This window comes from Hippocampus zosterae, chromosome 3 (assembly GCF_025434085.1).
Source record: "Hippocampus zosterae strain Florida chromosome 3, ASM2543408v3, whole genome shotgun sequence".
In the NCBI taxonomy this organism is placed as follows: domain Eukaryota; kingdom Metazoa; phylum Chordata; class Actinopteri; order Syngnathiformes; family Syngnathidae; genus Hippocampus; species Hippocampus zosterae.
The window spans coordinates 12,375,913-12,402,326 of record NC_067453.1 but is presented as its reverse complement, the minus strand read 5'-3'; the positions used below and the strand labels follow the sequence as shown (position 1 = coordinate 12,402,326).

General features: G+C 42.1%; 1 protein-coding gene across 3 annotated transcripts; it reads left to right on the top strand.

The window, feature by feature from the left end:
• Positions 1–6,510: 6,510 nt before the first annotated feature.
• cracr2aa (calcium release activated channel regulator 2Aa) lies at positions 6,511–25,110 on the top strand. Of its 3 annotated transcripts, XM_052061689.1 has the most exons (19): positions 6,511–6,660; positions 9,685–9,950; positions 10,031–10,078; positions 13,215–13,326; positions 13,406–13,592; positions 18,075–18,221; positions 18,418–18,508; positions 18,651–18,746; positions 20,372–20,559; positions 20,737–20,808; positions 21,111–21,156; positions 21,285–21,364; positions 21,985–22,312; positions 22,417–22,549; positions 22,739–22,820; positions 23,031–23,145; positions 23,390–23,491; positions 23,614–23,690; positions 24,211–25,110. In XM_052061689.1, exons 3-19 carry the CDS (start codon positions 10,073–10,075, stop codon positions 24,296–24,298), a joined length of 1,950 nt encoding a protein of 649 aa, XP_051917649.1. In that variant the 5' UTR covers positions 6,511–6,660; positions 9,685–9,950; positions 10,031–10,072; the 3' UTR covers positions 24,299–25,110. The 3 variants fall into 3 exon arrangements, with proteins under 3 accessions (XP_051917649.1, XP_051917648.1, XP_051917647.1); XM_052061688.1 differs by lacking the exon at positions 10,031–10,078 and having other exon boundaries at positions 9,685–9,985; XM_052061687.1 differs by having other exon boundaries at positions 9,685–10,078.
• Positions 25,111–26,414: the final 1,304 nt, after the last annotated feature.

Genomic DNA, 26,414 nt, shown 5'->3' with positions numbered 1-26,414 from the left:
CAATCAAGCACACAGTAATAGCCAAGTGCCTTAATTGTCATCATTCTCAAAGTGTCAGTTTAGTGAAAAAAGAAGTTCACTCTAAACAAGCCAAATGAAAAGCAAATAGAAAGGTAGGGTTGAAACTTGAAAGCAAAATGTACCTAGACAACATCAGCATTTTAAGCATATCAATGTTATGGTGGGGTTTTTTTCTTCATTTGCTGTTATTGCTACAGTATCTGCAAATCTGAATCAATCCAATACTGGCTGCACAAAAGTAATCTATGTGTACCAGTACCACCATGCAATCAGTGACCGCTAAGAACACCCCCTCCCTGATAATGAATTACTTCTTACAAACCAGCCAAAATCATCTTGTACTGAGAGATGATTAAAAAACACACCGCTTGGCCTTGGGTGAGGTTATGAAACCTTCACTTTCTGATGTGCCCCTCAGTATGACTTATACTAACTTAGGTCTTCTTCAGGACTGGCCTAACTCTTGGCTGGTACTACTGTGGTGTCTGTATTCTGGAAAGAGGAGATGTTTAGCACCGTCATTCCAGCACATTGAGGTACAGTATCATCTTTCCATTTTTCCCCTCCTTTTATTTGATGGGTCAGTATTCCTTCTGATGTTTTTTGTGGATACGATGCGCATTCAACATCCAGAGTAACCCATTCCCACCATTAGAAGTCATTGCTATCTCGCAGCCTATGGTCAAGTCTCCCTCTGAAACCGCTGCGCTATGTATGCGAGACTCGTCAGCCTACACACTTTCCCAGTGTGAAATCACTTTTTGGCAGATGGCTTGGGTTGGAAAGTATCATAAATAGACTGGGCAGGCAATGAAGTTCTATCTCTAGATCTTTGATCCCTCAAAGAAGATGCACTTCTCACCGCAGTCTAAATCGGCTGGGCACAACTGTGGTGAGAACAAAACCAGCGGCATTTCTCACAGGAAAAAAAAAACAGATTGGAAGTGCAAAGAAATCCATGGAATTCACTCAGTTGTCTGATTCAAAATCTTATATGGCATAAATATGTGAAGGAACAACAAATGATATACAGTATTTACAGCAAATAAACTACCGGTACACTAATGAATAATCAATATTTAAAACTAATTGAAAGCAAATGCTGCTGCTTGATACTCACTAGCTTCGTGAAAGATGTCTCTGCACATCTGATATACTGCAGACTGTATTAGCAGAGGGCGGCCCGGTAGTCCAGTGGTTAACACGTCGACTTCACAGTGCAGAGGTACCGGGTTCAATTCCAGTTCCGGCCTCCGGATTGGAATGTCATAACTGTGTGGAGTTTTCCCCGGGCCTGCGTGGGTTTTTTTCCGGGTACTCCAGTTTCCTCCCACATTCCAACAACATGCATGGCAGGCTGATTGATCACTCTAAATTGTCACTAGGTTGTTAGTCTCTGTGTGCCCTGCGATTGGCTGGCTACTAATTCGGGGTGTCCACTGCCTACTGCCCGAAGACGGCTGGGATAGGCTCCAGCACCCCCGCGACCCTAGTGAGGATGAAGTGGTTCGGAATATGAATGAATGAATGTATTAGTACAACTGACAATTGACATTTCCATCATCATACGATGTGGAGATTTTGACCATTTTATCCCATTATTGCTGTTGATTGATTGGTACAATACGTTCAGTCTACAGTATTAAAATATGATTGCTACAAAGTGTATTGCCCCCGTAAAGCTTGAAAATGTTAACAGGGGAGCAAAAGTTTTATCTGTATTGCTATTTCATTGCTAGTGTCAAACTTGTCAAATGTAAAAAAACAAAAACAAAAATAAAACCTTTTTTCATTTTATTAAGTACTTATTTGTTCTGTAATATCATAGCCAATTCCCCCAATGTTATTTTTTGATAGTCGAATAAGCACCCAAATGATTAAGGGTACTTAAAAAAAGTGCTAATAATTGAGGGCAAGTGATGTGTACTACTTTACTGCAACCAGCAGAGGTGCTGTTGATTCTCTCTAAACTCGTTTAGGGTCTGTAGATAAGCAGCACGACAATGTACAGTGTACTGTGCAGCAACAAAGATCTTTATGGCACCACAACTCTGGACAGAATGGTGCACACAATACAATAATGGCATGGAGCAGGAGTACCGAACTTTCAGAGATAGCTTCCTCCATCCCATTGAAATAGTGTTGAAATCCATCCATTTTCTGAACCTCTTTATCCTCACAAGGGTAGTGGGGCATGCCAGAGTCAATCCCAGATATCTTCGGGCAGTCGGCGGGGGACTCCCTGAACTGGCTGCCAGCCAATCGCAGGGCACACAGAGACAAGCAACCATCCACGCTCACACTCACACCGAGAGACAATTTAGAGTGTTCAATCTGCATGCCATGCATGTTTTTTGGAATGTGGGAGGAAACCGGAATACCCGGAGAAAACCCACGCAGGGAGGTCGCAGCCGGAATTGAAGCCACAACCTCTGCACTGTGAGGTTGACACGCTAACCACTGGATCACCGGGCTACCCACTGTTGAAATTATCAAATTAATTGATGATGAATTTTCCTCAGAATCAAATGCTGTTAATTGCCTTTTCAAATGCATTACAGAGGTACAGTCTTTGGGTGACGATGTCAAACCAAACATCAATGGGGTTTTGATGAGAAAAGCACCTGCACTGCACATCTTCAAACTGCATTTATCTTGAAGGCGTGCAAGCCAAGGAGTTGCCTTTTTTGGATTCCTTTGAATCCCGCATTCCACATTGCGCCCATGGGAGCTTTTAAAGTGGGAGGTAACATAAAAGATAAAAGTAATTGAAAATAAAGCATAAATTAAAGCTGAAGCATATGCACATATGCTTCTCAAGTCCATCGGGTTAGAATCAATGTTGTCTGTATCACTTAAGGTAAAGAGCGACTATGTTGAAAGAGTAGTTTGACGGCACACATATTTGAGAGTTAAGCTTGGAAGAACAAGCTGTGTGCATACGTCTACCTACCCACCTGTGTTTTTTTTAAACATTTTAAAAATGTTCTTTGAATAAACAAGTCACAGATTTGAATTGTTAATTCTCAGTTTTCAATTCCAACTTGTATACTGAGGTGTGTCAGACAGAAGCAAAATACCACAAATATTTGCAACTGTTTCTGTTTTCAAGACTCACATATTGCGGGACATGCTGATGTGATATTTTTTTTTCTTCTATTTTTCCAGTGTCATTTGACATTGGGTGATTACTCAGGAGCATCATCACTGCTTCATCTTTTTCAGATTGTACGATCAAAAGGGATGTCAGTTTGCAGACAGAAAACTGCCTGAGCTCAATTTGACAATGGGGAAGTCAGTGTGGTCAGGGTGTCCAGAAGAAGAAACCATGTTCTCATATTCCTGTGAGTGGAGCTGTAATCACGTCTACTGGCATGAATCCAGTTTTTAAACAGGAATGAAAATCCTGATGCATGCACGTACAATGATGTATTGTTGAGTCCATATACAGGTGAAGTACCCTGTCCAGGTTAACAGAAGTGCTCCAGTAATCAAATCAAGGTAACTAATGCATTCATTGAAGAAATAAAGATGCGCTGTGATGGAACAATCGCAAGTACATGAGCTTTCCGTGATGTCATGCATAAGACCAAACCATTGTTAATGGTGTAACTGCAACCATCTCGTTTGAGGAGCAAATAGCTTTCCTTGTGCTGGAAAACTGTTAGCATGCTTGGGTTTCATACAATTTGGGAATCAGACTTGGAAAGCCAGGCTACCTCATGACTTCAGAACTTTCCCACTTCCTTTGTAAACCTTTCAAATTGGTCAGCTCGTTCATCAAAGTAATGACAAATACTTTTGGAGATTGACCGCACATAAAAGATGGAGAAATCTACGATACTCAGTCGGACACCCATATGGTTAGCCTACATTGGTAATACATTGTCAATTGGTTGAATTTAGGTGGGGATGTTGCATGAATTATATCCAATGTCAGGACAGCCACCAATGCTGATTGGTGATCCATGTCATTTTTTAAGGGGGAAAAGGTGAAGAAAAAAAAACATAGCAGGTAACGTCAGGCATGTCTGGACGTTTTCATTGTATTCACTGCATAATGGCTATAAGGGATCCGGACATCTACCAAGTTTCAACAAAAGACAAGTGCTGATCTTTTTAAAATATATTCTGAGATGTTATTCAGACAGCTATCCAAAATGGAAAGGAAAATGTTTCAAAGAGCAAGACTAGAATCTGTTCTGTGTCCAGATAGAGGTATGATGGACGGAAACAACTTGTGGTATAGGACCATGAATATGAAGACATCACAGATCCCATAGAATGTCAGCTTTAAAACCCACAGAATATTTTGTTGCTCGTGTTATACCAACACATTAAATATTTTCAACTATGATATTGTAACCATTCCAAATTATGGGGATTCTACTGCCAGGCAACTGCAAAACATACAGGAAATGTGTATAGTTGTTTGACACAGGCCATCATGGAGCATCGCCAAGGTCACTGAAAGAGTACAACCCAGAGACCTTGAGGTTGCTTCATGATGACCAATGTCTTGACAGATGTTGGAGATATACACATAAAAGGTAACTGAGCATTCTGTCCACTTGAGCCCTATGTTGCTCACCATTGCAAAATAATAGAATATAATCTATATACGTCTATTCAATAGTTGTACATTAACGTGACTATTATCAATAAAGAATTCAAACGTGTTTTGAAAATCAGCCTTGCCGTGCGTGTCATTGCTGAAAAGGAAGTTGGCAAAAAGAAGGACTAACAAGAGCGCTAAAACAGTGAATGTTTTGGTGCTATATACCCTTTTTGATGGGATAAAGTTAAACACTTGCGGTGTTGTTTGACAAGAACAATTGCGAATGTTCTACAAACATGAAAAAAACTTGGGGGTGTGGAGGGGCTTGACCCTGGCTGTGGATGTGACGTAAGACTGTGGATAGCAGCAAACATAATAAATCCGGTTTTGTTTTCCCTCTAGAGACAATAAAAGCCTAAAATTATAATTACAAAGTCACACAGTGAAACAGCATGCACACGTGGCTTTAAATGGGGAGACTCCAAACAGTCCCCAAAACGATCCACAGGGGAAAACTTAATTATAACCGCATTGCGTGATGCGCCAGGCTAGCAAAGACTTCTAAATCAGCGGCACAGATGACTCTAACACCCCCAACCACACACCCTGCCATCTCTGAGATTGCAGAAGAGAAAACATGTCTCCAAGTGTGATGTCAGTCCTTCCAAAGACTTAAACCAGAGCAATGTGTTGAGACTTGCTCCTCTGCTCATTTCCCACTGAGACATGTTTCTTGCTTTGCTGCCCTGTTTCGCCCCGTACAAGTGTGACTCTTGACAGATTTTCTTGTCAGTCTTAAGTGTCTCCTGGGCTTCATGAATGATAGGGTCGAAAGAACTGCCAGCTAACACGAAACACCGACGTTCCCTCATTGGGAGCCAACCTTTTTCTTTTCAACTTTGACATTCAAAAACAAATGGTTAAAAGTAACAACAAGTTCAACAAATCAAAGCCTTTTTAAAACATGGATGGACTTGAATCTCTTTTTTAAATGCACTTTATCCATCCATTCATTAGAGTCCCGGGGAAACTGGTGCCTCTCCCATGGCTGACGTTGATCAGAAGACGGGGTACAAGCTGGATCTGTTTCCAGCCACTCACAGACTTAACCTCATGTAAAGCCAATTGTGACAAAATTACTTTTTTACTTGAGATGTGCAAAATCTACCTGTTGAAACTAAGTTAGGCTTGATTTGTCTGTCTAATGTTACTCAAAATTAGGCCTAAGATACCTGTGCTGCTTTACATTTTTCAGACAACCCCCCCCACCCGCCCCCCGCCTCCGCCTTGTATTTACAATATGTAACTTTGGGGAATTCTCCTGATTTATAGGTTATAGACAATATTTTGAGTCTTCAAAGAACCTAACATGCATGATTTGGGAATGCAGGAGGAAGTACCTGGAGATGGGGGGGATAAAGCAAGTGGAGAAAATGCAGTCCATACAGGAGCGCCCGGGCCAACGCTACATTTTGAAACTTTGACTTAGACGTAATAATTAGATAAAGGCAGCCATCTTCTGGATGTTGTTGGGTACTGCCCCATGCCTTAATGCCCCAACGGCAGGGGGAAAACTGAAAGGCACATAAAAACGTGAATTACTGTGAAATGATAAAACGAGCTTTTCTGACTGGGGGTGGGGGAGATCAGGTTTAAATGTTGGTCAAGCCCGTATATTCGAATTATTCACATTTTGCTGGTGTTCCTCATAAAAGTGTCAGTCAGATACAGTATGAATAGTCGCTTCTTCTTTTTATATATTTTTCATACACAATTAATGATAGTACTACTTTGTTTTTTTGTAGATAAAACATTATAGGTTATAAAACTTTTAGTTTGTTGTATTACATTCTCATTTTGTAATGGACCAGGAACACCGATCGTATTAGCGTTGCTATAGTAACCCATGATAACAGCCCCGCCCCTTTTGTTCGACCAACCGGGCGTGCAGTCAGTCAAATTCCACCACACCGCAATTGTCACACTTTTTTTTCTCCACACTTATCTGCATCACACGCAACAGGTTGACACCAACCTAGTCATGGAATTAATCAGTTGAGACCTGACTTGCTTTGCTTGTGGTACGTACGCATTCTGAGTCTTTTATTATCTTCAAACACCAAATTTGAGCTAAATTAACAAGGCACGAGGTAACTACGAACGTAGATATGTATGTTTTAGCTTGCATACTCGTGAAAAGTGTCTCTACACACACGACTTCAATGTCAAGAGACCTGCAGCTGTCGCAGTCAATTTCTCATGACTAGGAAGTGAGTTTTAACCAATGGTGAAATTGTGAAACTAAACCATTGTTTTGCTCAAGCTTTTCTCCACATTTTAATTAGTCTTGTGGCAACGTGCTGATGTCATCCTTCCTCAATAGGGAAGCCTCCTGATATTTTATTAGAATTGCAAAACATTCTATCAAAAATGTTTCTATATTTAGTGGCAGGTCAGTTGCAATATCAACGAACACTAAAAACACTCAAACAATGGATATCTATGGCTATTATTAGTACTGCTGCGACAAATGTGCCATTTAATTGCCGTCACCTTCCAGCCACAAAAGAAATAATGCTGTGATATTTTGGGACAATAAACCCAGACAACAACTTATAAATCAGTATTATATAGTATTTTAATAAAATGTACACTTAGTTGATTCATGGCCCTTGGAGCTTATTGCCTGTGTTCTGAACATATTTGACTCGGCAACCATTACCTGACAGCTGTTCCATGTCAAACGCCTTCAAGTCAAGCTAGTTTTTAAAACAAGAGTTCCTCCCCTGCTATATAAAAATGTGTCTGCAAAAATATGCAAAGCATGTTTCAATTTAGTATTGTTCAAATACGCCATCATGTTACGTTGTTCATGCGCAGTTAAACTGCACTCGGCTGAATTAAATGTTGTCGCGCCCTTATCACATTTCTTCGAAATTATGGCAAGAATATCAGGCGATAGTTAAAGGATCCACCAAGTGTTAATCAAATTCAGTAAGAACTGGAGGATATTGCCACTTCAAATCTTTGTGTTACGGAGGCCTCTCGGCAACCTGAGAGACTTTTTAACAATACCTCATTTGGTACAGTCAATGTGGTCTAATGAAGAAAACGTTCACTTCCTCTTCTTGTTTCCGCTTGTAGACTCAAGGAGGATCAGTTGCGTGTTATGGCTTTGTGTCTTTTGTGCGTGCTTGTCGTGACCAGAAGTTGCAGAATGTTTAATTGCGAGTCCATGTTTATGGATCAGATGTCTGTGACAGTTACTGTGAATAAAAGACAACAGTAACTGAGTAAAAAGTCTCTACCACATACCCCATGAAAAAAAATCTCCTTATAAAATCTCACTAGTCACATTAATAAAATGTTAACATGACTATTTGATTTGCCGTTATAGGTATGTTTATTGTTGTTTTGTGGTTGAAGTTTGCAACAATGTACAGCATCATACTGATGCCATGTCTAAAGTTCTTAAAATCTAATCAATACTACGATAAGGTAATACTGCTCTGACAGGATCCATAACAATGTATACTGTATTTGTAAAGGCCACATTTTGCCTTCTATTTTAGTTACCGGTAGTCGATGTGTATCAATTGTTGGAGTTGAAGCATGTGATTCCATCTTGTGATGCGATGTTGATAAACTGACTGATCCAGTTGACCGTGCAGGCAGTCTTCCAAACTAGTGCACTTGGTTTTTTGATGTTTTTATTTATTTTTTTAACCATGAATGTCTGTCTTACCACCAGTTTCTTACAGTTTAGGGATTACTTGTCAAATAAAAATAGTCTCAGAAAATGGCAATCTTACAAAATTTAAACACCAGTATTTATTTACATAACGCGACATGAAATGCATTTTTTTTCTAAAATAGAAAAAAATTAATAGACAATAATCCAACACTTTTTTTTGGAAAATGTGGGGTTGAAAAAAGGGTGATTCTTGAAACTGCTATTAGTGTTAGTTAGAACATCATATGATTGTATAATTGTACAGTGGAAAATGTGTTTGAATTGATTGCTCAGGATTTCCAAGCAGGTGGAATAGTTTTCTTGTAGATGTATTATGACGAACCTCAATTCCAATAAATTTGCGACGTTCCATAAAATGAAAATTCAAAATGGAATACAATGATTTGTAAATCCTTTTCAACCAATATTCAACTAAATATCCGACAAAAAACAAGATAATTCCTTGTGAAACTGCAGAAAGTTATTGTTATTTTGGAAAAGAGGAAAAGGAAAATAACTATTCAGGATGTTTTTAGTCAGCGACAAGTTCAAAAACTAGCGTCTCTGATGGTACAGGGCTTTGTAACTTGCACATCTGTGAAGGCATAATTAATGCTAAAAGCTACATACAGTTTTTAGAGAAACATATGCTTCCATCTACCTCCAGTTTTATCTTCAGCCGTTAAAAAGCATGCTCGATTGGGTTTAGACCAATGTGCCAACTTTGCCCTGGAAGAATTCGTCATTATTTTCCTTCAAAAAGCCTTTGTTGAATTTTGCTATAACTCACATTAACACTATTAAAATGCATGTTAGTAGAACATTTTCTTGGCAAGTAAAAAAAAATGGCATCAACAGAAATCAAGAATACTCAAAATGAATGATACACCTTCATGGATGTAAATATGGGGGGGGGGGTTAAAAACAAGGTGTTAAACCATCAACGTGCCCCGGAATCACATTCTTTGGGCAGATGAAAGCAAGGTCAACTTGATGGAAAATATCATCTCATGCGCCAAAGCTTGCTACATTGTTAAGACATGTTATGGAACAGGCATGTATCGCTGCTATTGGAATAGGCTGGCCTTAATTCATGATGTGGCTTCCAACAGACATAAGATGAATCGTGATGAGCTGGATAAATCTTTACTCTCTTCTCGTATTGAGCCAAATACTACGAGACTGGTTAAAAGATGAAGAATGACCCTTAACATGTTGTCAAAGCTATCAGGCACCTTCATCATCGAACACCGGGAGGTGGTTTCCTTTATTGAATCCAATTGTTAAACCTACTGTCATTCAGAAATAATTGAAAGCACAGTATTTTGCAGAGAAACTAAATACATGATTCTCTTTTTTATCTCTTTTCCAGTGTTGGGTGTTAAATTAATGAGGCAGTTGCTAAGTGATGATGAATTGCAACGCTGAAAGCGTCTGATGCTGCTTAGCCTGGAAGCAAGACTTAGTCTGAGATCTGTCTCCTGAGCAACTGGCTCATGTGAAGCACGACTGAAGAGGTCACATCACAGCAACCGACTTCCATGGCAGCCTTGACGGTCTCCTCTGCCCTCACCAACACCACTGCTGGGTCCAGGATGGCGCAGCGAGGGCACGGAAGCAACGAAGAGCCCATCAAGCGTGGGAATGAGTGGCTGAAGCGGGAGAGTGGGCAGGTTGGTCAAAACACAGTCCTGGAGAAAACACACGAATTCTTCCAGGTCTGTGACATCGAGAAAAAAGGCTTCATCACCCAGCGTGATATGCAGGTGAGGTGACCAAATGAATTGTTTTGTGGTAGCAGTGTTACATTTGATAACTTTTCTTCAAATCATATTTGGCAATCTGGCTTTTTCCACATCTAAATTAAAGCAGCAATGTTCTCTTGCATTTCTCTTTGTTTCTTTTGGCATGTTTTATTTAAACCGAATATACAATACAAGGACAATCTGTTCTCCCATCAGCGATTCCCAATTAGACTTGAAGAGACCACATGTGCTTTATTCAAAGCTGTATAACAAAGAGTTAAAGGGGAAGGTGGCAAAGACAGAGTAGAGCGAGCAACATGGATGCTTTGTGATCCAAGCTCTCCACTCGCATTATTGTGCAGATTTACTTGGCCCTCAGATGTTGCCAATCCATTGATGAGGCACTCCTGGGCACAAACACAGATCGTGGAGCTTTGATATCACGGCCTGTTTCAAATGAGGCTTTGGAGCACCACTTGGCGCTGTTACGTATAATATCGTGGTGTATTTGCTATGCCGCCCCTTTCAGGAGACTTATCCTGTGACGTAATGGATGTGTTCTTCCGGGATAACACACTTTATGCTAACCTAACCGTATCCCCACCCTGGATTTAAAGGACGGCCTATGTCAACAGTTGCAGCAGTGTAAATACTGTATATCCTTATAGCACACTGCCTACTGAGGTGTGGCTGACTTTTTTTTTTTGACTCTTTGATTAAGGTTACAGAGCGCTTACTGTCGCTGTCATCAGTCTGTGGCATGACCTCAACTGGATTTGAACTTGAGTTAACAGTCCCAATTTTAAGATTAAGATTAAGAAAACCTTTATTAGTCTCGCAATGGAGAAATTCCAGATTCACAGCAGCAAAGTTATGAAAGGAAGAAGTAGAACAACAAAAAAATAGGAGCTGCTGGAAAGGCAGCCACTCTCGCGGCGCCATTTTGAAGTCAAAATAACAAAAAATAACACAAGACAACACACAGGACAGAGACAGTCGTGCAATCTTCACCACTTTTCTGCATACACTTTGTCTGAAGCAGTTATAGATGAAAGAGGAGAGGATCAAAGTGTCCTTTCACCAGTGGATCAGAGACATCATGCTGAAAAATGTGCACACGTCTGCTACAAGCAAAGTTTTGAAAGCAAACACGAAGCTGTAGCGTCCATTGACGAAAAGAGATTAGTTCACTTCTCCTGTCCCACATAATCCGCTTCAAACTCCAAGCCGCGACTCCCAGCTCCAAATCCACATCGGCACTCCGCGCCAACGCTCCTTTCTTCTCATCGTCGGCTCCTCAAGACCTCCATCCATCCAGCCGCAGACCGTTCAACAGCACCGATCTCTCCGCTGAACAAAGCGGGGCTGTGAAAAATGCTGCCCATTACTGGCGCAAGACACAAGCGCCCCGGGACTGTCCAGCAACGACAGTCAAATGGCGCCGACATTCCTCCAGTCAAAAACAGTGCTGGTATACCCATGCTGCCGAGAAGGCGCAACCACCAAGCACAGAGTCTCCTCCTTGATGAATGTCGTGGCCAAAAAATGCTGAAAAAGGTCCACATCAAGTCCACACGACGTAACAACAAACACAAAGTGACAAAAGAAACACAAGAACAACAAAAAAAGCAAGGCTCATGAGAGCTCTTGCTGACGGCTGCCTACTCGGGCGCCATCTTGACTTCAAAGTTTTGCTGTACTTCGCGCGGGGTTCAAGAAGCCAATTTCAATTCTCTGCTGTACTCTGCCTCTAACTCAGTCAACAAGGAGAGGGCTCCAGTGGTGACCCTAATCGGGACAAGTGGTATAGATTTTCCTTTTATTGTTGGATGAATCTCATATAGGACACTCATGAAAAATTCTTATCCTTTTTTTCCGTAACTTCTTGAACCTCCAATTTACTATTAATTACTGAAATTATTTCAGCAATTTCATGCTATATCAACATGAATTGTTTTTCTTCTCTTCAATCTAAATGTAAAGATTTATGAACTCATGAATCTTTTCCATGCCCTATAATTTCCTCATGCTCGGATTAATACCATTTGTCTTTTTTAAATGTGAAGAAGAGCAGCAAGTATTAGAGTATGTATTTGCCATTCAAAAAAAAGAGAAGTTGATCGTGAAAGCCAAACAGGTACATTTGTCCTATTTCTGGTCAGCTCCTCTGGTCAATCATTGAGGACCTTGCTGTATCCCAACTGGGAATTTTCCAGCTGGTTCTACAGTGTGAGGTGGCCCCATGGGCATGCACTATAACTACAGTATGGCTAAATCACACATTTAAATCAAATATTTAAATCGTGTTTAAAATGAACCCTGTCAGGGACAGCGGTTACTACAGTAGACAAACTATCATGTTATCAGGTTAGAGCTTAACATGATTGGTGCATGACAGGGTTGTTAAAGAAAGCATCCTTGGTACCCCTGTAAGTTGGTATATGCAGGTATTACCGTATTGGCCCGAATATAAGACGGCCCTGATTATAAGACGACTCCCTTTTTTCCAAGACTCAAGTTTGAAAAAATAATTTTTGAACACCAAATTAATTTTTATACAGAAAATAATTACCGTACATCTGAAACAAATTATTATAACAATATAATTGAGAGCAAAATCATGTTATTTTGCCTCATTCAAATCCAAAGTGTCATAAATCATATTCATAACTGAATGGCTTCTGGATTTTGAAATGTAAATTACATCATAACTTCTCCTCAGCTGCCGGTTAACCTGACCCACTTTTCTCCAAATTGTCACTACGTTTTTCCATTTTCTGTTATCTCTTCTATTGTTTTCTTATCTTTTCCTTCTTACCGTTATTTTTTATTTTTCTTCTTCGTGACGGGGGTTCACTTTGCCCCGGGGAGTCAAGTTCAGCATTCGCTTCAATGATATCTGGCGCTATCTAGCGTCGTGAATGGGTATAATGTCTCAACCCCGAATATAAGACGACCCCCACTTTTTCAGTCTGATTTCAATGCAAAAAACACTGTCTTATATTCGGGCCAATACGGTATTATTTTTATTGTTGTTGTTTGTTATTGCTGCGCAGAGGCGGTTCTTATGGCTCTATCAGTTGTTATAGCTACACTGTTGTATTGTCCTTGAGGCTGTGCCCACATCCATAACAGCTGTTTGTGTCATGTAAAACAGAGGCTGCTCGGCGATCTCCCCCTCAGTGCCGACGAGTTGGAGAAAGTGTTTGTCACCCTTGATTCTGACAGCAATGGATTTCTTACCCTCGATGAGTTCTCCACTGGCTTTAGTATGGTCACTTGTATGTTTGGGACGGAGGACAACATGATGAAAAATGTCTCATGTTGTGTATCTCAACTCTTTTCTAGGCGTTTTTTTGTCTGGCAGGAATATTTCTTTAAAGGACAGCATGGGAGAGAAACCTCACTGTGCAAAGCCACCAGAGGTCCTCTATCACAGCCGATGGGAAGAGAGCCCAGCAATTTCAGAGGATGAAGAGGAGAAGCATTTTTCCATGCTGATGGAGAGCCTCGGGGCCAACAACGTCTTTGAAGAGTGAGTATCGTGCGAGTCTCTAATATGGTCAATTTCAAATAATCGGACACTTTTCCTGAGCCTCATTTCTGCCCATTTGTCCTGACTGTTGATTAAAATTCTAATCTGTTCTCTGTGAATGACTGTGTTTTCCAAAGGCTTTTCAAGTCTATTCATTATAAAATGGTCCAACGGGCTGCTGTTCATCAATAGTGCACTCTTCTCATTCCACTCAAATCAACTACACTCAGGTCTCGTTTGTGGAAAACCATCATGAATGTAATTTGGTTTCCTTTTCCAATGTGCTACATACAAAGCTTTTCATAAGAAAAAAATATGACACGCAGTGCACTAATTAAACCCTCACTTATTCTGTGAACCCAAGTTGACTTGCAGCTTTTATATGATCTATCTTTCACGGTGTCAGTGCATTTTAGATTTTGCACCTTGGGTGGATGGCCCGAAGTTGAGACCACGTTTAGCTGTGCAGAACGTTTTCAATGTTTTCAATGTTTACATTCTAACAAAGCGATGACATGCGTATTACCTCTTCCAACATGTTGTTCACAAAATGTAGGAAGATATTTACCGTTACAATTTTACATTCCTAACAGGACTCCCTTCCAGTACTATGCCGGTTTCGAGAATTCTTTTAGTGAACTTTTACCAAAATGAAATCTATTTGCCATGACAGTATCTCTTTTCTATTTCAAAACTCCAGTGTTGTTTTTGTTAGTGGTAATTGCTTAAGCTGTCTGTTTTGAATTTGACTATATTATATACCGTCTAATGTCCTGTGATCCATATTGGCACGACACGCTATTCAACTGAGTTTTCACAACTTTTCACAGCTAACTCGGAAAACATTTTCATGAAGCAGGTGAATGCACATCTTGCCGGCCGGGTCTGAAGTCAGATATGAGATATGACATTTCAGCTCACGTTCTTTTGGGCAGCACTAACCTTTATTGATCCCGAGCAGACATTTGACATTTACTACTATAAGGAAAAACAAAAACACAGCCTAGCAGAAATTGGCAACTGAACTTTATACTTCTGAGAAATTTTCATATTGTTTCACTTACCTTTGCTCTGTCTCTGTCCATATTCCAATTTCCAGTCACATTTCCATCCATCCATCCATCCATCCATCATCTACCGCTTATCCGGGGCCGGGTCGCGGGGGCAACAGCTTTAGCAGGGAAGCCCAGACTTCCCTCTCCCTAGCTACTTCTTCCAGCTCTCCCCGGGGGATCCCGAGTCGTTCCCAGGCAAGCTGGGTGACATAGTCTCTCCAGCGTGTCCTGGGTCTTCCTCGGGGTCTCCTCCCGGTGGGACATGACCGGAACACCTCACCGGGGAGGCGCTCAGGAGACATCCGAATCAGATGCCCAAGCCACCTCATCTGGCTCCTCTCGATGTGGAGGAGAAGCGGCTCGACTCTGAGCCCCTCCCGGATGACTGAGCTTCTCACCTTATCTCTAAGGGAGAGCCCGGACACCCTGCGGAGAAAACTCATTTCAGCCGCTTGTATCCGGGATCTCGTTCTTTCGGTCATGACCCATAGCTCGTGACCATAGGTGAGGGTTGGGACGTAGATCGACCGGTAAATTGAGAGCTTCGCCCTTTGGCTCAGCTCCTTCTTCACCACGACAGACCGATACAACGTCTGCATCACAGCAGACGCTGCACCGATCCGCCTGTCGATCTCCCGCTCCCTCCTACCCCCACTCGTGAACAAGACCCCAAGATACTTGAACTCCTCCACTTGGGGTAAGATCTCCTCCCCGACCCGGAGGGGGCACTCCACCCTTTTCCGACTGAGGACCATGGTTTCAGATTTGGAGGTGCTGATTTTCATCCCAACCGCTTCACACTCGGCTGCGAAACGCTCCAGTGAGAGTTGGAGAGCCCCGCTTGAAGGAGCCAACAGCACCACATCATCTGCAAAAAGCAGGGATGTGATACTGAGGCCCCCAAAACGGACCCCCTCAACGCTTCGGCTGCGCCTAGAAATTCTGTCCATAAAGGTTATGAACAGAATCGGTGACAAAGGGCAGCCTTGGCGGAGTCCTACCCCCACTGGAAACGATTCCGACTTACTGCCGGCAATGCGAACCAAACTCTGACATCGGTGGTATAGTGACCGAACAGCCCGTATCAGGGGGTTCGGTACCCCATACCCACGAAGCACCCCCCACAGAACTCCCCGAGGGACACGGTCAAACGCCTTCTCCAAGTCCACAAAACACATGTAGACTGGTTGGGCGAATTCCCACATACCCTCAAGGACCCTGCTAAGGGTATAGAGCTGGTCCACTGTTCCACGGCCGGGACGAAAACCACACTGCTCCTCCTCAATCTGAGGCTCAACTTCCTGACGGACCCTCCTCTCCAGCACCCCTGAATAGACCTTACCATGGGAGGCTGAGGAGTGTGATCCCTCTGTAGTTGGAACACACCCTCCGGTCCCCCTTTTTAAAAAGAGGGACTACTACCCCGGTCTGCCAATCCAGAGGCACTCTCCCTGTTGACCACGCGATGTTGCAGAGGCGTGTCAACCAGGACAGCCCCACACCATCCAGAGCCTTGAGGAACTCCGGGCGGATCTCATCCACCCCTGGGGCCTTGCCACCGAGGAGCTTTTTAACCACATCGGTGACTTCAACCACAGAGATAGGAGAGCCCACCTCAGAGTCCCCAGGCTCTGCTTCCTCCAAGGAAGGCGTGTTGGTGGAGTTGAGGAGGTCTTCGAAGTACTCTGCCCACCGGTTCACAACGTCCCGAGTCGAAGTCAGCAGCGCCCCATCCCCACTGTACACAGTGTTAGTGGTGCACTGCTTCCCCCTCAGGCACCAACCACCTTACGGCCACAACTCAGATTGGCCGCCTCAACAATAGAGGCACGGAACATGGTCCACTCGGACTCAATGTCCCTCGTCTCCCCCGGAACATGGGAAAAGCTCTGTCGGAGGTGGGAGTTGAAACTCCTTCTGACAGGGGATTCCGCCAGACGCTCCCAACAAACCCTCACTATACGTTTGGGTCTGCCAGGACGGACCGGCATCTTCCCCCACCATCGGAGCCTACTCACCACCAGGTGGTGATCAGTTGACAGCTCCGCCCCTCTCTTCACCCGAGTGTCCAGAACATGCGGCCGCAAATCCGATGATACAACTACAAAGTCGATCATCGAACTGCGGCCTAGGGTGTCCTGGTGCCAAGTGCACATATGGACACCCTTATGTTTGAACAAAGTGTTCGTTATGGACAATCCGGGACGAGCACAGAAGTCCAATAACAAAACACCACTCGGGTTTTGATCGGGGGGGCCGTTCCTCCCAATCACGCCCCTCCAGGTATCACTGTCATTGCCCACGTGAGCATTGAAGTCCCCCAGCAGAACAATGGAGTCCCCAGCAGGAGTACTCTCCAGCACACCCTCCAAGGACTCCAAAAAGGGTGGGTATGCTGAGCTGCTGTTTGGTGCATATGCACAAACAACAGTCAGGACCCGTCCACCCACCCGAAGGCGGAGGGAGGCAACCCTCTCGTCTACCGGTGTGAACCCCAATGTACAGGCACTGAGCCGGGGGGCAATGAGTATGCCCACACCTGCTCTGCGCCTCTCACCGTGAGCAACTCCAGAGTGGAAGAGAGTCCAACCCCTCTCGAGAGAACTGGTACCAGAACCCAGGCTGTGTGTGGAGGCAAGTCCGACTATATCCAGTTGGAAATTCTCTGCCTCACACACCAGCTCGGGCTCCTTCCCTGCCAGAGAGGTGACATTCCATGTCCCAAGAGCTAGCTTCTGCAGCCGAGGATCGGACCGCCAGGGTCCCCGCCTTTGGCTGCCGCCCAGCTCACATTGCACCCGACCCCTTTGGCCCCTCTCATGGGTGGTGAGCCCATGGGAAGGGGGACCCACGTTGCCTCTTCGGGCTGTGCCCGGCCGGGCCCCATGGGTGTAAGCCCGGCCACGAGGCCCCTGCCAACGAGCCCCACCTCCAGGCCTGGCTCCAGAGGAGGGCCCCGGTGACCCGCGTCCGGGCAAGGGAAACCTAGATCCATTTATTTTTATCATCATTGGGGTCTTTTGAGCCGTGCTTTGTCTGGCCCCTCACCTAGAACCTGTTTGCCATGGGTGACCCTGCCAGGGGCATAAAGCCCCAGACAATTTAGCTTCTAGGATCATTGGGACACACAAACCCCTCCACCACGGTAAGGTGACGACTCACGGAGGGGAGTCACATTTCCAAATAATTAATTGTGAATGATGCTCAAAGAATAGTTCATAAATGTGATTTGTTCCAGTTTTTCATCATGGCCTTATCTCTCAATTTACTAGGCCGCTGTAGTCTGCCCGAGTTGCTTCGGTGTAAATTATGGCATCGGATTAACACATAGTTTTCTCCATGTTTTGCATCAGTAACACATTTCTATCCCAGCAGTGGTGCACCTGCTCTGTAATGCACTTTGACTTGTAACCTCGTGTGTCATTAGTCCTGCAGAAGTACGCAGCTTGTGGGCCCAGCTACGGCGAGATGAGCCGCACCTTTTATCCAATTTTGAGGACTTCTTGGCAAGGGTGACGTCCCAGATAATTGTGGCTAACCAGGAAAAAAGGGAGATGGAGAGCGCTCTGAAACGGTCAGGGGATATCTTATTTCTCTACATTCTATAATTGAAGCTTTTATTACAAAACAAACGGCATTTGGCGAATAATGTTTCACCAAAAAAATGTCCCTTTGTGCATAAAACCACTTTTATGCGAAATTGAACTATTGTGAATCATTGAACTATTTGCGCTGCAAACGGAGCAGTACTCAATCTGTGTGTCCTCTAGAAAAGCAGCTACACACGATGATGAGATCCATCGCCTTTATGAGGAAATGGAGCAGCAAATAAAGAATGAAAGAGAACGGATTGTGCTGCAGGTAAAAAAAAAAAGTGGTGTTATTTTTAGATAAATACAATCAAATTCAATCGAAATAAAATACAATGAAATTGAAAAACCATCATCAAACAATTCCTCTCATTCATCTGTTGTGCTTGTGACGGTGTGTCGCATCGCTCAAGGACTACAAGAGGTTTGTGTCTCGCAGTCAAGACCTTGAAAGAAAGCTGACCAGCAAGGAGAAAGAGTTAGAGCAGCTCTTTCAGAAGCAGAGGAGGGTGAGTGAAGAGTTGAAAAGTCACACTTAATTTTGCCAAATTCTTCACGTTTAAAGATGAATGCCTTTTTTGGTCCAGTGGTTAGCGTGTCGACCTCCCAGTGCAATGGCTGTGAGTTCGATCCGGCTCTGGCCTTCCTGTGTGGAGTTTGCATGTTCTCCCCAGGCCTGCGTGGGTTGTCTCTGGGTACTCCGGTTTCCTCCCACATCCCAAAAATGTGCACGGCAGGCTGATTGAACACTCCAAATTGCCCCTAGGTGTGAGTGTGAGCGTGGAATGTTGTTTTTCTATGTGTGCCCTGTGATTGGCTGTCAACCGGTTCAGCGTGTCCCCCTGAGGGGAGACTAAGAAGAATTCAGAAGAATGATGACGATGATGATGTTGATGATGATATTGATTGAGGAGCTTGCATTGTCTCACTAAGCCATCAGTGATTTGGCGCTTCTTTTCTACGTTGGGTACTTTAGGAAGGGGAACTAGCGTGATGAACTAGAGAGCTTTTATATTTATGAACACTACCGTTTTGGCCCGAATATAAGATGGCCCTGATTATAAGATGACCAACTCTTTTTCAAGACTCAAGTTTGAAAAAAGACTTTTTGAACACCAAATTAATTTTTATACAGAAAATAATTACAGTACGTCTGAAACAAATGATTATAACAATATATTTGAGAGAAAAAGCATGTTATTTTTACTCATTCAAATCTTAAAATCTGAACATTTAAATATATAAACTAAAGTGCAATCACATTCGTAAATGAATGGCTTCTAGTTTTTTAAATGTAAATGACATCATAACTTCTCCTCAGCTGCCGGTTAACCTGGCCGATCTTCGACTCACTTTTCTCCAGATTGTCATTACGTTTCTCCATTTTCTGTTATCTCTTCTATTATTTTCTTCTCTTTTCCTTCCTACCGCTATTTCTTATTTTTATTCTTCGTGACGGGGGTTCACTTTGGCCGGGGGCGTCAAGTTCAGCATATAAGATAAGATAAGATATCCTTTATTCGTCCAACACTGGGGAAATTTACAGCCTCCAACAGCAAGAATGTATGTAGAAAGAAGAAAGGAGAAAGAGAAAAAACAACAACAAACATCTTTCAATTAAATACAATATGAACACAAATGGATAAATCGCAGTACTATTTACAATTTTCCTTCACATCATTTAATTATTATTAATATTATGATTGTTATTTTTTATTCATCAGCCTGACAGCAGTCGGTAGGAACGAGCGTCGGTATCTCTCCTTCTTGCAGCGCGGGTGTAACAGTCTCTGGCTGAAGGAGCTACCAAGTGCTGTCAGGGCGGGCTGGAGGCGGTGGGAGGGACTGGCCATCATAGCTTTTAGCTTAGTTAGCATCCTTCTGTTGCCCACCTCCTCCAGAGTGTCAAGGGAGCAACCCAGGACAGAACTGGCGCCATCTAGCGTCGTGAATGGGTATATTGTCTAGACCCAGAATATAAGACGACAAAAAACACCGTCTTCTATTCGGGCCAATACGGCAATACATTCTATTAGCAGTATATTCACGTGGTCAGTGATACCGTGGGTTCTTGAATGATACACCCCAAATCATGGCACATCCAACTATAATGTTTTGCCACCGCTATTGGCAGTTGGAAGATCAATGTCAGGAGCTTCACAGTGAGCAGCATGTGACCAAGGTTGAGAACGTGAAGCTGAAGAAGACAAATGATGAACTAGCGGAGGAACTGCAACACACGAGTCAAGAGCTGCTCCTGGCACAGGAGCAACTGAGTCTGCTCCACGAGCAGTCCATGCGACTCAATGAGGAGAAGGAGATGTGAGTAACAAGACCCCGGCCCTTTAATTTCAGCATTTTTACGCCTTTTGTGAACTGGAGACTATTGCGTAAACCTTGGACTGGTCACCTGCTGGTTTACCCTGCTTTTTACACAGACAGATGACACCTTTTTCTCAATAACAACAACTATAATGCATGTGCTGTTGTTTGTAATAGCGAAATATACAGACTGACAGAGGGACTCCAGCGTGAGCGAACAAGCCTTCTCAAACAACTGGACTTGATGAGGTGTGGATATTTGCGACGCTGTTCACATCAACTCTGAAAGCTGCAACACTTTCAATGTTTATGCTTGCATACAAGATAATTAATGACGGTACTTGGAATTACTTGTCAAATTTACTGTTGCTGAGTAAGTGATTCACTTGACAAACTTTTACTCCACTGATGTGTTGTTTTACCGCCAACACATTTTGGCTCGGTTTTCGTGAGTTGGCATCTGGATGCGGAGGCTTCTTTTTAATCACGGATTACAAATGATCAATCTGATGGTAAATATTTAACTGTGTTCGTTATTTTCTTTCTTTCAGGGAATTGAACAAACATCTACGAGATGAAAAAGACATTTTCATTCAGGTTTGTGACATGCATGAAAGCTGACTTTATTGATTGTTGTATGTCAAGTTTCTTTCCTGCATGCCTCTCAAGGTTAAAAAGATCGAGAAAAATAATGAATGTGTTCATTTACATGTTTGGCATTACAGAAACCAACAAATTGTAAGACTACAGGATTACAGCCGGGTCCCCTTTACAATGCTGGGGCTCACAATCATTTCCCCAAAAGGTAAAAAACTAAAATCATCAAGTATGTAGCGAGGAACCTCCGAGGTCAACCACAGATCATTTCCTTAACATATGATCGACCTTTTGGGCGGGGAAAAAAAGTATAATCATTCTTCCTGCCTAAAAATGTTACAAGTGTAACATCTTTAACAGTGAAGGCATTTTTATATTCATAATCATGATGAATGGTATCAAGAGAAGTTCACTAATTTGAAATAAAGCTCATATAAAGTAAATCTTTCAGGCTTCTATAAATATTATTGGATTGAATACAGTAAGTGTAAACACATCTTGACCTTTGCGGTTCATATGTAAGTACCGTTTAGGCGACTGTATGATGAACATGGAAGATTCTTGGTAAAATGATTTTCATACATTGTCATTAATTTTCAACGGTATATGTAATATTGTATTGAGAAGACAAATGCTTTCCTATGTTGTGTTTGTGCATTGTGTGCGTGTTCTCGAAAATGTCGGTTGAAGTCCAAATTGGACCACTTTCTAGTGTTTGACTGAGGAGGTTTCGCTACGCGTGAACTTTTTCATCGTATATTTTGTCAAGAACAAAATAAACTGTCTGTTTTCATATAATCTATTGCTGTCTTGAAAATGTACATCCAGTGAGGAGGAGGAAGAGGATATAAGGCAAAATCCAGCCAATGTGTCAAGCTTCCCGTGTGGTCCGGAGGTGACCAGAGGTTACTTACAGAGGATCATCTCTATCGAGGAGGACCACCTCCCACATTTGCTCCAAAATGGCACTCAGGCCCAAATCCCTCTCCAGCCGTTTATTGAAGGCGAGGATGTGTCAGACCATGAAGAGAATATCGACTTGGAGACGAGCGATATTTACCATGCTCAGCTGCAGCCGTCACACGGAGCCGGAGAAATAAGTCAAACTCCCATGTCTCCAAGGGGGCAACCTGTTGGGAAGGAGACCAGCATAAATGTGAGCCTTTCGGCATCTTTGTACTTTGTACTATTTCCTCCCTTTTTTTTCCAGTGAGGGAGTCCGCAAACCCACACCTTTATTTATTGCTTCTGAATGTGTAGGGGGAAAGAAGTCCGTCACTGCCCGACCGTATTTTTAAAATCGTTCTGGTGGGGAACTCCAATGTCGGCAAGACCTCCCTCCTTCGACGTTTTTGTGATGACTGTTTCAACCCCGACACTTCTGCCACTGTTGGTATGAGTCCTCGAGCTATGTCAGTCCATACATGTTTCAAATTATAAAGGTGTGTAGGACATTATCTAATAACGTGCAAAAATCAAATGCGTTTGTTGGGATTTATCTTCTTTTGACTTGGTATTACGTGGTCTTTTCGATCATGAAGTTACAAGTGCAGCAAATGTAATGCGGATACTGTGTTTGTAGGTATAGACTACAGTGTGAAGACAATATGGGTAGACAACAGCCAGGTGGCGCTGCAGGTCTGGGATACAGCAGGACAGGAAAGGTAATTCAGTTGCTTTTTCTCACATTGAATTCACATGTTTTGGCGTTGAAAGCGCACTGCGATTTTAATCAAAAGGAAGATGTATTTTCAATCAAAAACAAAGGCTTATTTTGTGATTGTGGAGTTGCTTTCAAAGTTTCACGACTTAATGGGCTATTTTTCTTTCTTTCACGCTCTACTGTTTTAATCGACTTTTTCCTCTCTTTTTAGGTATCGAAGCATCACCAAGCAGTTTTTCCGCAAAGCTGACGGTGTGGTTGTGATGTATGACATAACAGTTGAGCAGAGCTTCACAGCTGTCAGACAGTGGCTGACAAGTGTCATGGTAAAATGGAATATTTGTGTATTTTTCCCTGTCGTCTAATAGCCACAATATACAGGTTGGGTCAAAATTAGGATGACACGTCATGTTAACATTAAAATGTTCATATTAATTCTGAGGTGTTAATGTAATACTGTAACATGTTTCAGTCCTGTGAAATGGAACCTGCTAATGTAATTCTACTTTTGGCCCACCTAATATATATTTAGTCCTAATTGTCGGTCTCCATTCCCTTCTCTTGTCATAGGAGGGCTCAGGTGAAGAAATAACTTTAATGCTGTTGGGAAATAAAACTGACTTAGAAATTGCGAGACAAGTGCAGAAATCAATGGGCATGAGGCTGGCCAAGGTACGTCTTATCTTTCGAAGAGTAAAACTGTCCTTTGTTGTGCCACTTCTCTTACCAACTCAAGTTGTATTACATCTGTCAGTGGCATTGAGAAAAACATGTTTGTATTTTTTCTTTTTAAGGATCGTCAGATGGCTTTCTTTGAGTGCAGTGCATGTTCAGGGTATAATGTGATGGAGGCCATGTTTCATCTGGCTCGGTAAGAGTCCTTTGCTTTTGTCACAAAAAAAAAAAACAATTAAATAATTGAAACACCAAAATCTATTTCCAAAGTATTACATGAAGTGGGATTTTCTTTTTTTTTTTTTAAGAGGGAATGCCGACTTTGAGTGAAAAGTTCTGCTTCATTTTGCAATTGGTTGAGACAATATTTCGTCTAAATGAGATTGATCCTCTTTCCTTCAGACTTCAGACAATTTGCCCAGCCAACCATCGGCAAGCTTCACCAGTGTTACCATCAGTAGTCATCATCGTTTACATTAAGTTCCCACTTTCAATATTTTTTTTCCCCACCCCATTTACCCCCACATTTGCTGGAAGCACTCAAAATACATTATGTGATCAGACAATGAGATTGTAAGTAGTCCCAGAGATAAATAACAACACATCACGCTTGAAACAAATATGAGACGGACAGCACAAATAAAGCAGTTGTGCTTCGATCACATCTGCTTGTTCTGCAGAGTTTCTGATTTGTTTTTCATCACGTTGTGTCTCAGAACCTTGAAAGAGCAAGAGGACCGAGAAAAAGAGAAGACTGTGCAGTTGGTTGGCAGCTCGACGGAAAAGAAAACATCCTGCTGTTAACAGATAATACACACACAATACTGTACACATGTTTGCAAGCTTGCCCTTATTATTCTAAATGTCAACAAAACTGTCTTGTGGGGGCACCCCAAAAATGTTCCTAGGCATATTATATGAAAGGAAGACACAGTTAAATCAAAACCTTTTAAAAGTTGCCTTTCTCATGCAAACAGGATTTTAATTATATACCGGTATGTATGTAGATGCAGAGTGATTTTTCACGCAATTCCGTTTTGTATTACAGCATAACATAAATATTTGAAAAAATGTGAATTAGTACTGAGCTGTCTTGAGGTCGACTTGTGTGTTTTTAAGTTATTGGTGTCTCGGGAGTTCTGCCAACTGTGCGGTTCAAGTTGTTGTTCATTGGGTTCACCTGAATGTTGTCATGTGAAAATCGAGTATTTGCTGCTTATGTTCTGTTTCTGTCTCCATTTTTTTTTTTTTTGGTCTCCAGCTCACATAGTTTAGTGTCTATTCTGTAAAGCATTTTGTTGGACAGTGGCAATCTTGACTTTTTGGAGACAATTACATTTATTTGATTGTAAAGAAAGCATGCATTTACATCAGATGCACCTCATCGACTTGACACGTATTTTATACATTATATCCCTCATTCTTCAATGTAAAACCAAGTATGTTAAATAGCTGGCATGTGATTTTGGAATTCAGTTCTACTCTTGTATTGTTATTCGAAATGGCTCACTAATTAATCGTGGTTCACTACCGCCAATGTCTTGCACTTCACTTTTATGTATACACTGAGCTATTTAATTAGTGTACCAAAAATAAACAATTGGGTGTTGTTCATATGAGGTGGTGGTTTTTCACAGAAGCAGCCGGGTGGATGATTTTACACATCGCACTTTATTCCATTTTTCAGACCTCATAAAAACATATGAAACATCATATTTGAACTGAATATAAATAAGTCAATCAATAGAAGATGCATAACAACATGCCAGTTTATTATATTTCTGCATTTTGTTGAATACTGTGTTACAATTTTTTGGGATGATTGTAGACTCCAAAGAGTTCCCAGTAAGTTATCCTGAAAATTGCCTTTAACATTAACAATTTGTAGCGGTCAGCAATGCAATCAGGAGCTGTTCATTTTCAAAAAATAGCGAATTGATCAATCTTAGTATATTTTTTTTTAATTGTGTATTTTACATTAATCAAGCCTATTAAGGCTTTCAAAAGGAAAACCTCTTCAGAGTGACAAGATACTCTTGTTTATCTTACTGATTAACTACAAAGCAAAGTTTGGAGCCTATTGTTGCGGGTCTCATGTGGACAATTTGATAGATTGTGTGGTAATTGCCAGGTTCATATTTTTGGGGGGTAAAACCAGTATAACCCTAAAAAGGTTTGACATGGCTAACTTAACTGCACCCTAATAAATGAACTAATATAAATGCAGCATTGAGAAATAGAATCAGGAACACTTGGGAACTTGGTCAAGGCATTACGGAGGACAAAGACTCATCAGCCACTTGGATACTTATGATCCAGTACAAGAGCGATATTACCTCATTCACTCCCAAAGACGTTTTCACACGTCTTTTCAGACTTGGTCCAGAATTGGCTGGTTCTGAATGAGTTAAAGAAAGACCTTTACAAAGATCTTAATGCTTAGTTTTAATTGTGATTGATGTTTATTATTGTTTCCAACGGTTTAGAAATACACAGCATCATATTGATTTTGTGAAGAATATATATATATTTTTTTTAATACAGCTCTTGTGCTGGATCACATTGTATTCTACACTTGTCGTTATTGAAGTAGCATGTCAAACGATACCAAAACTGCCTGTTCAAACTGATGACATGGGGAACAATAGTATGGAGTTGGGCAAAGGTGTCACCTTTGACACTGTCCATCACGTAAGGTATCAGCACTGTACGCTCACAATTTAACACGTTACCTTTCACATGACTCTCTCTCTCACACACACTCACACACACATCTAGTAAAGTTCCTGCAGCAGGTTTGTCCTTGGCTGTTGTGCTCAGATGAATAGTTTGACCATCTCCGAGCCTTACATGACACAACTACAAATTAAACGGTTTATCTGACAGCCGGCAACGGGTCAAACCCAACCAAATTAAGATG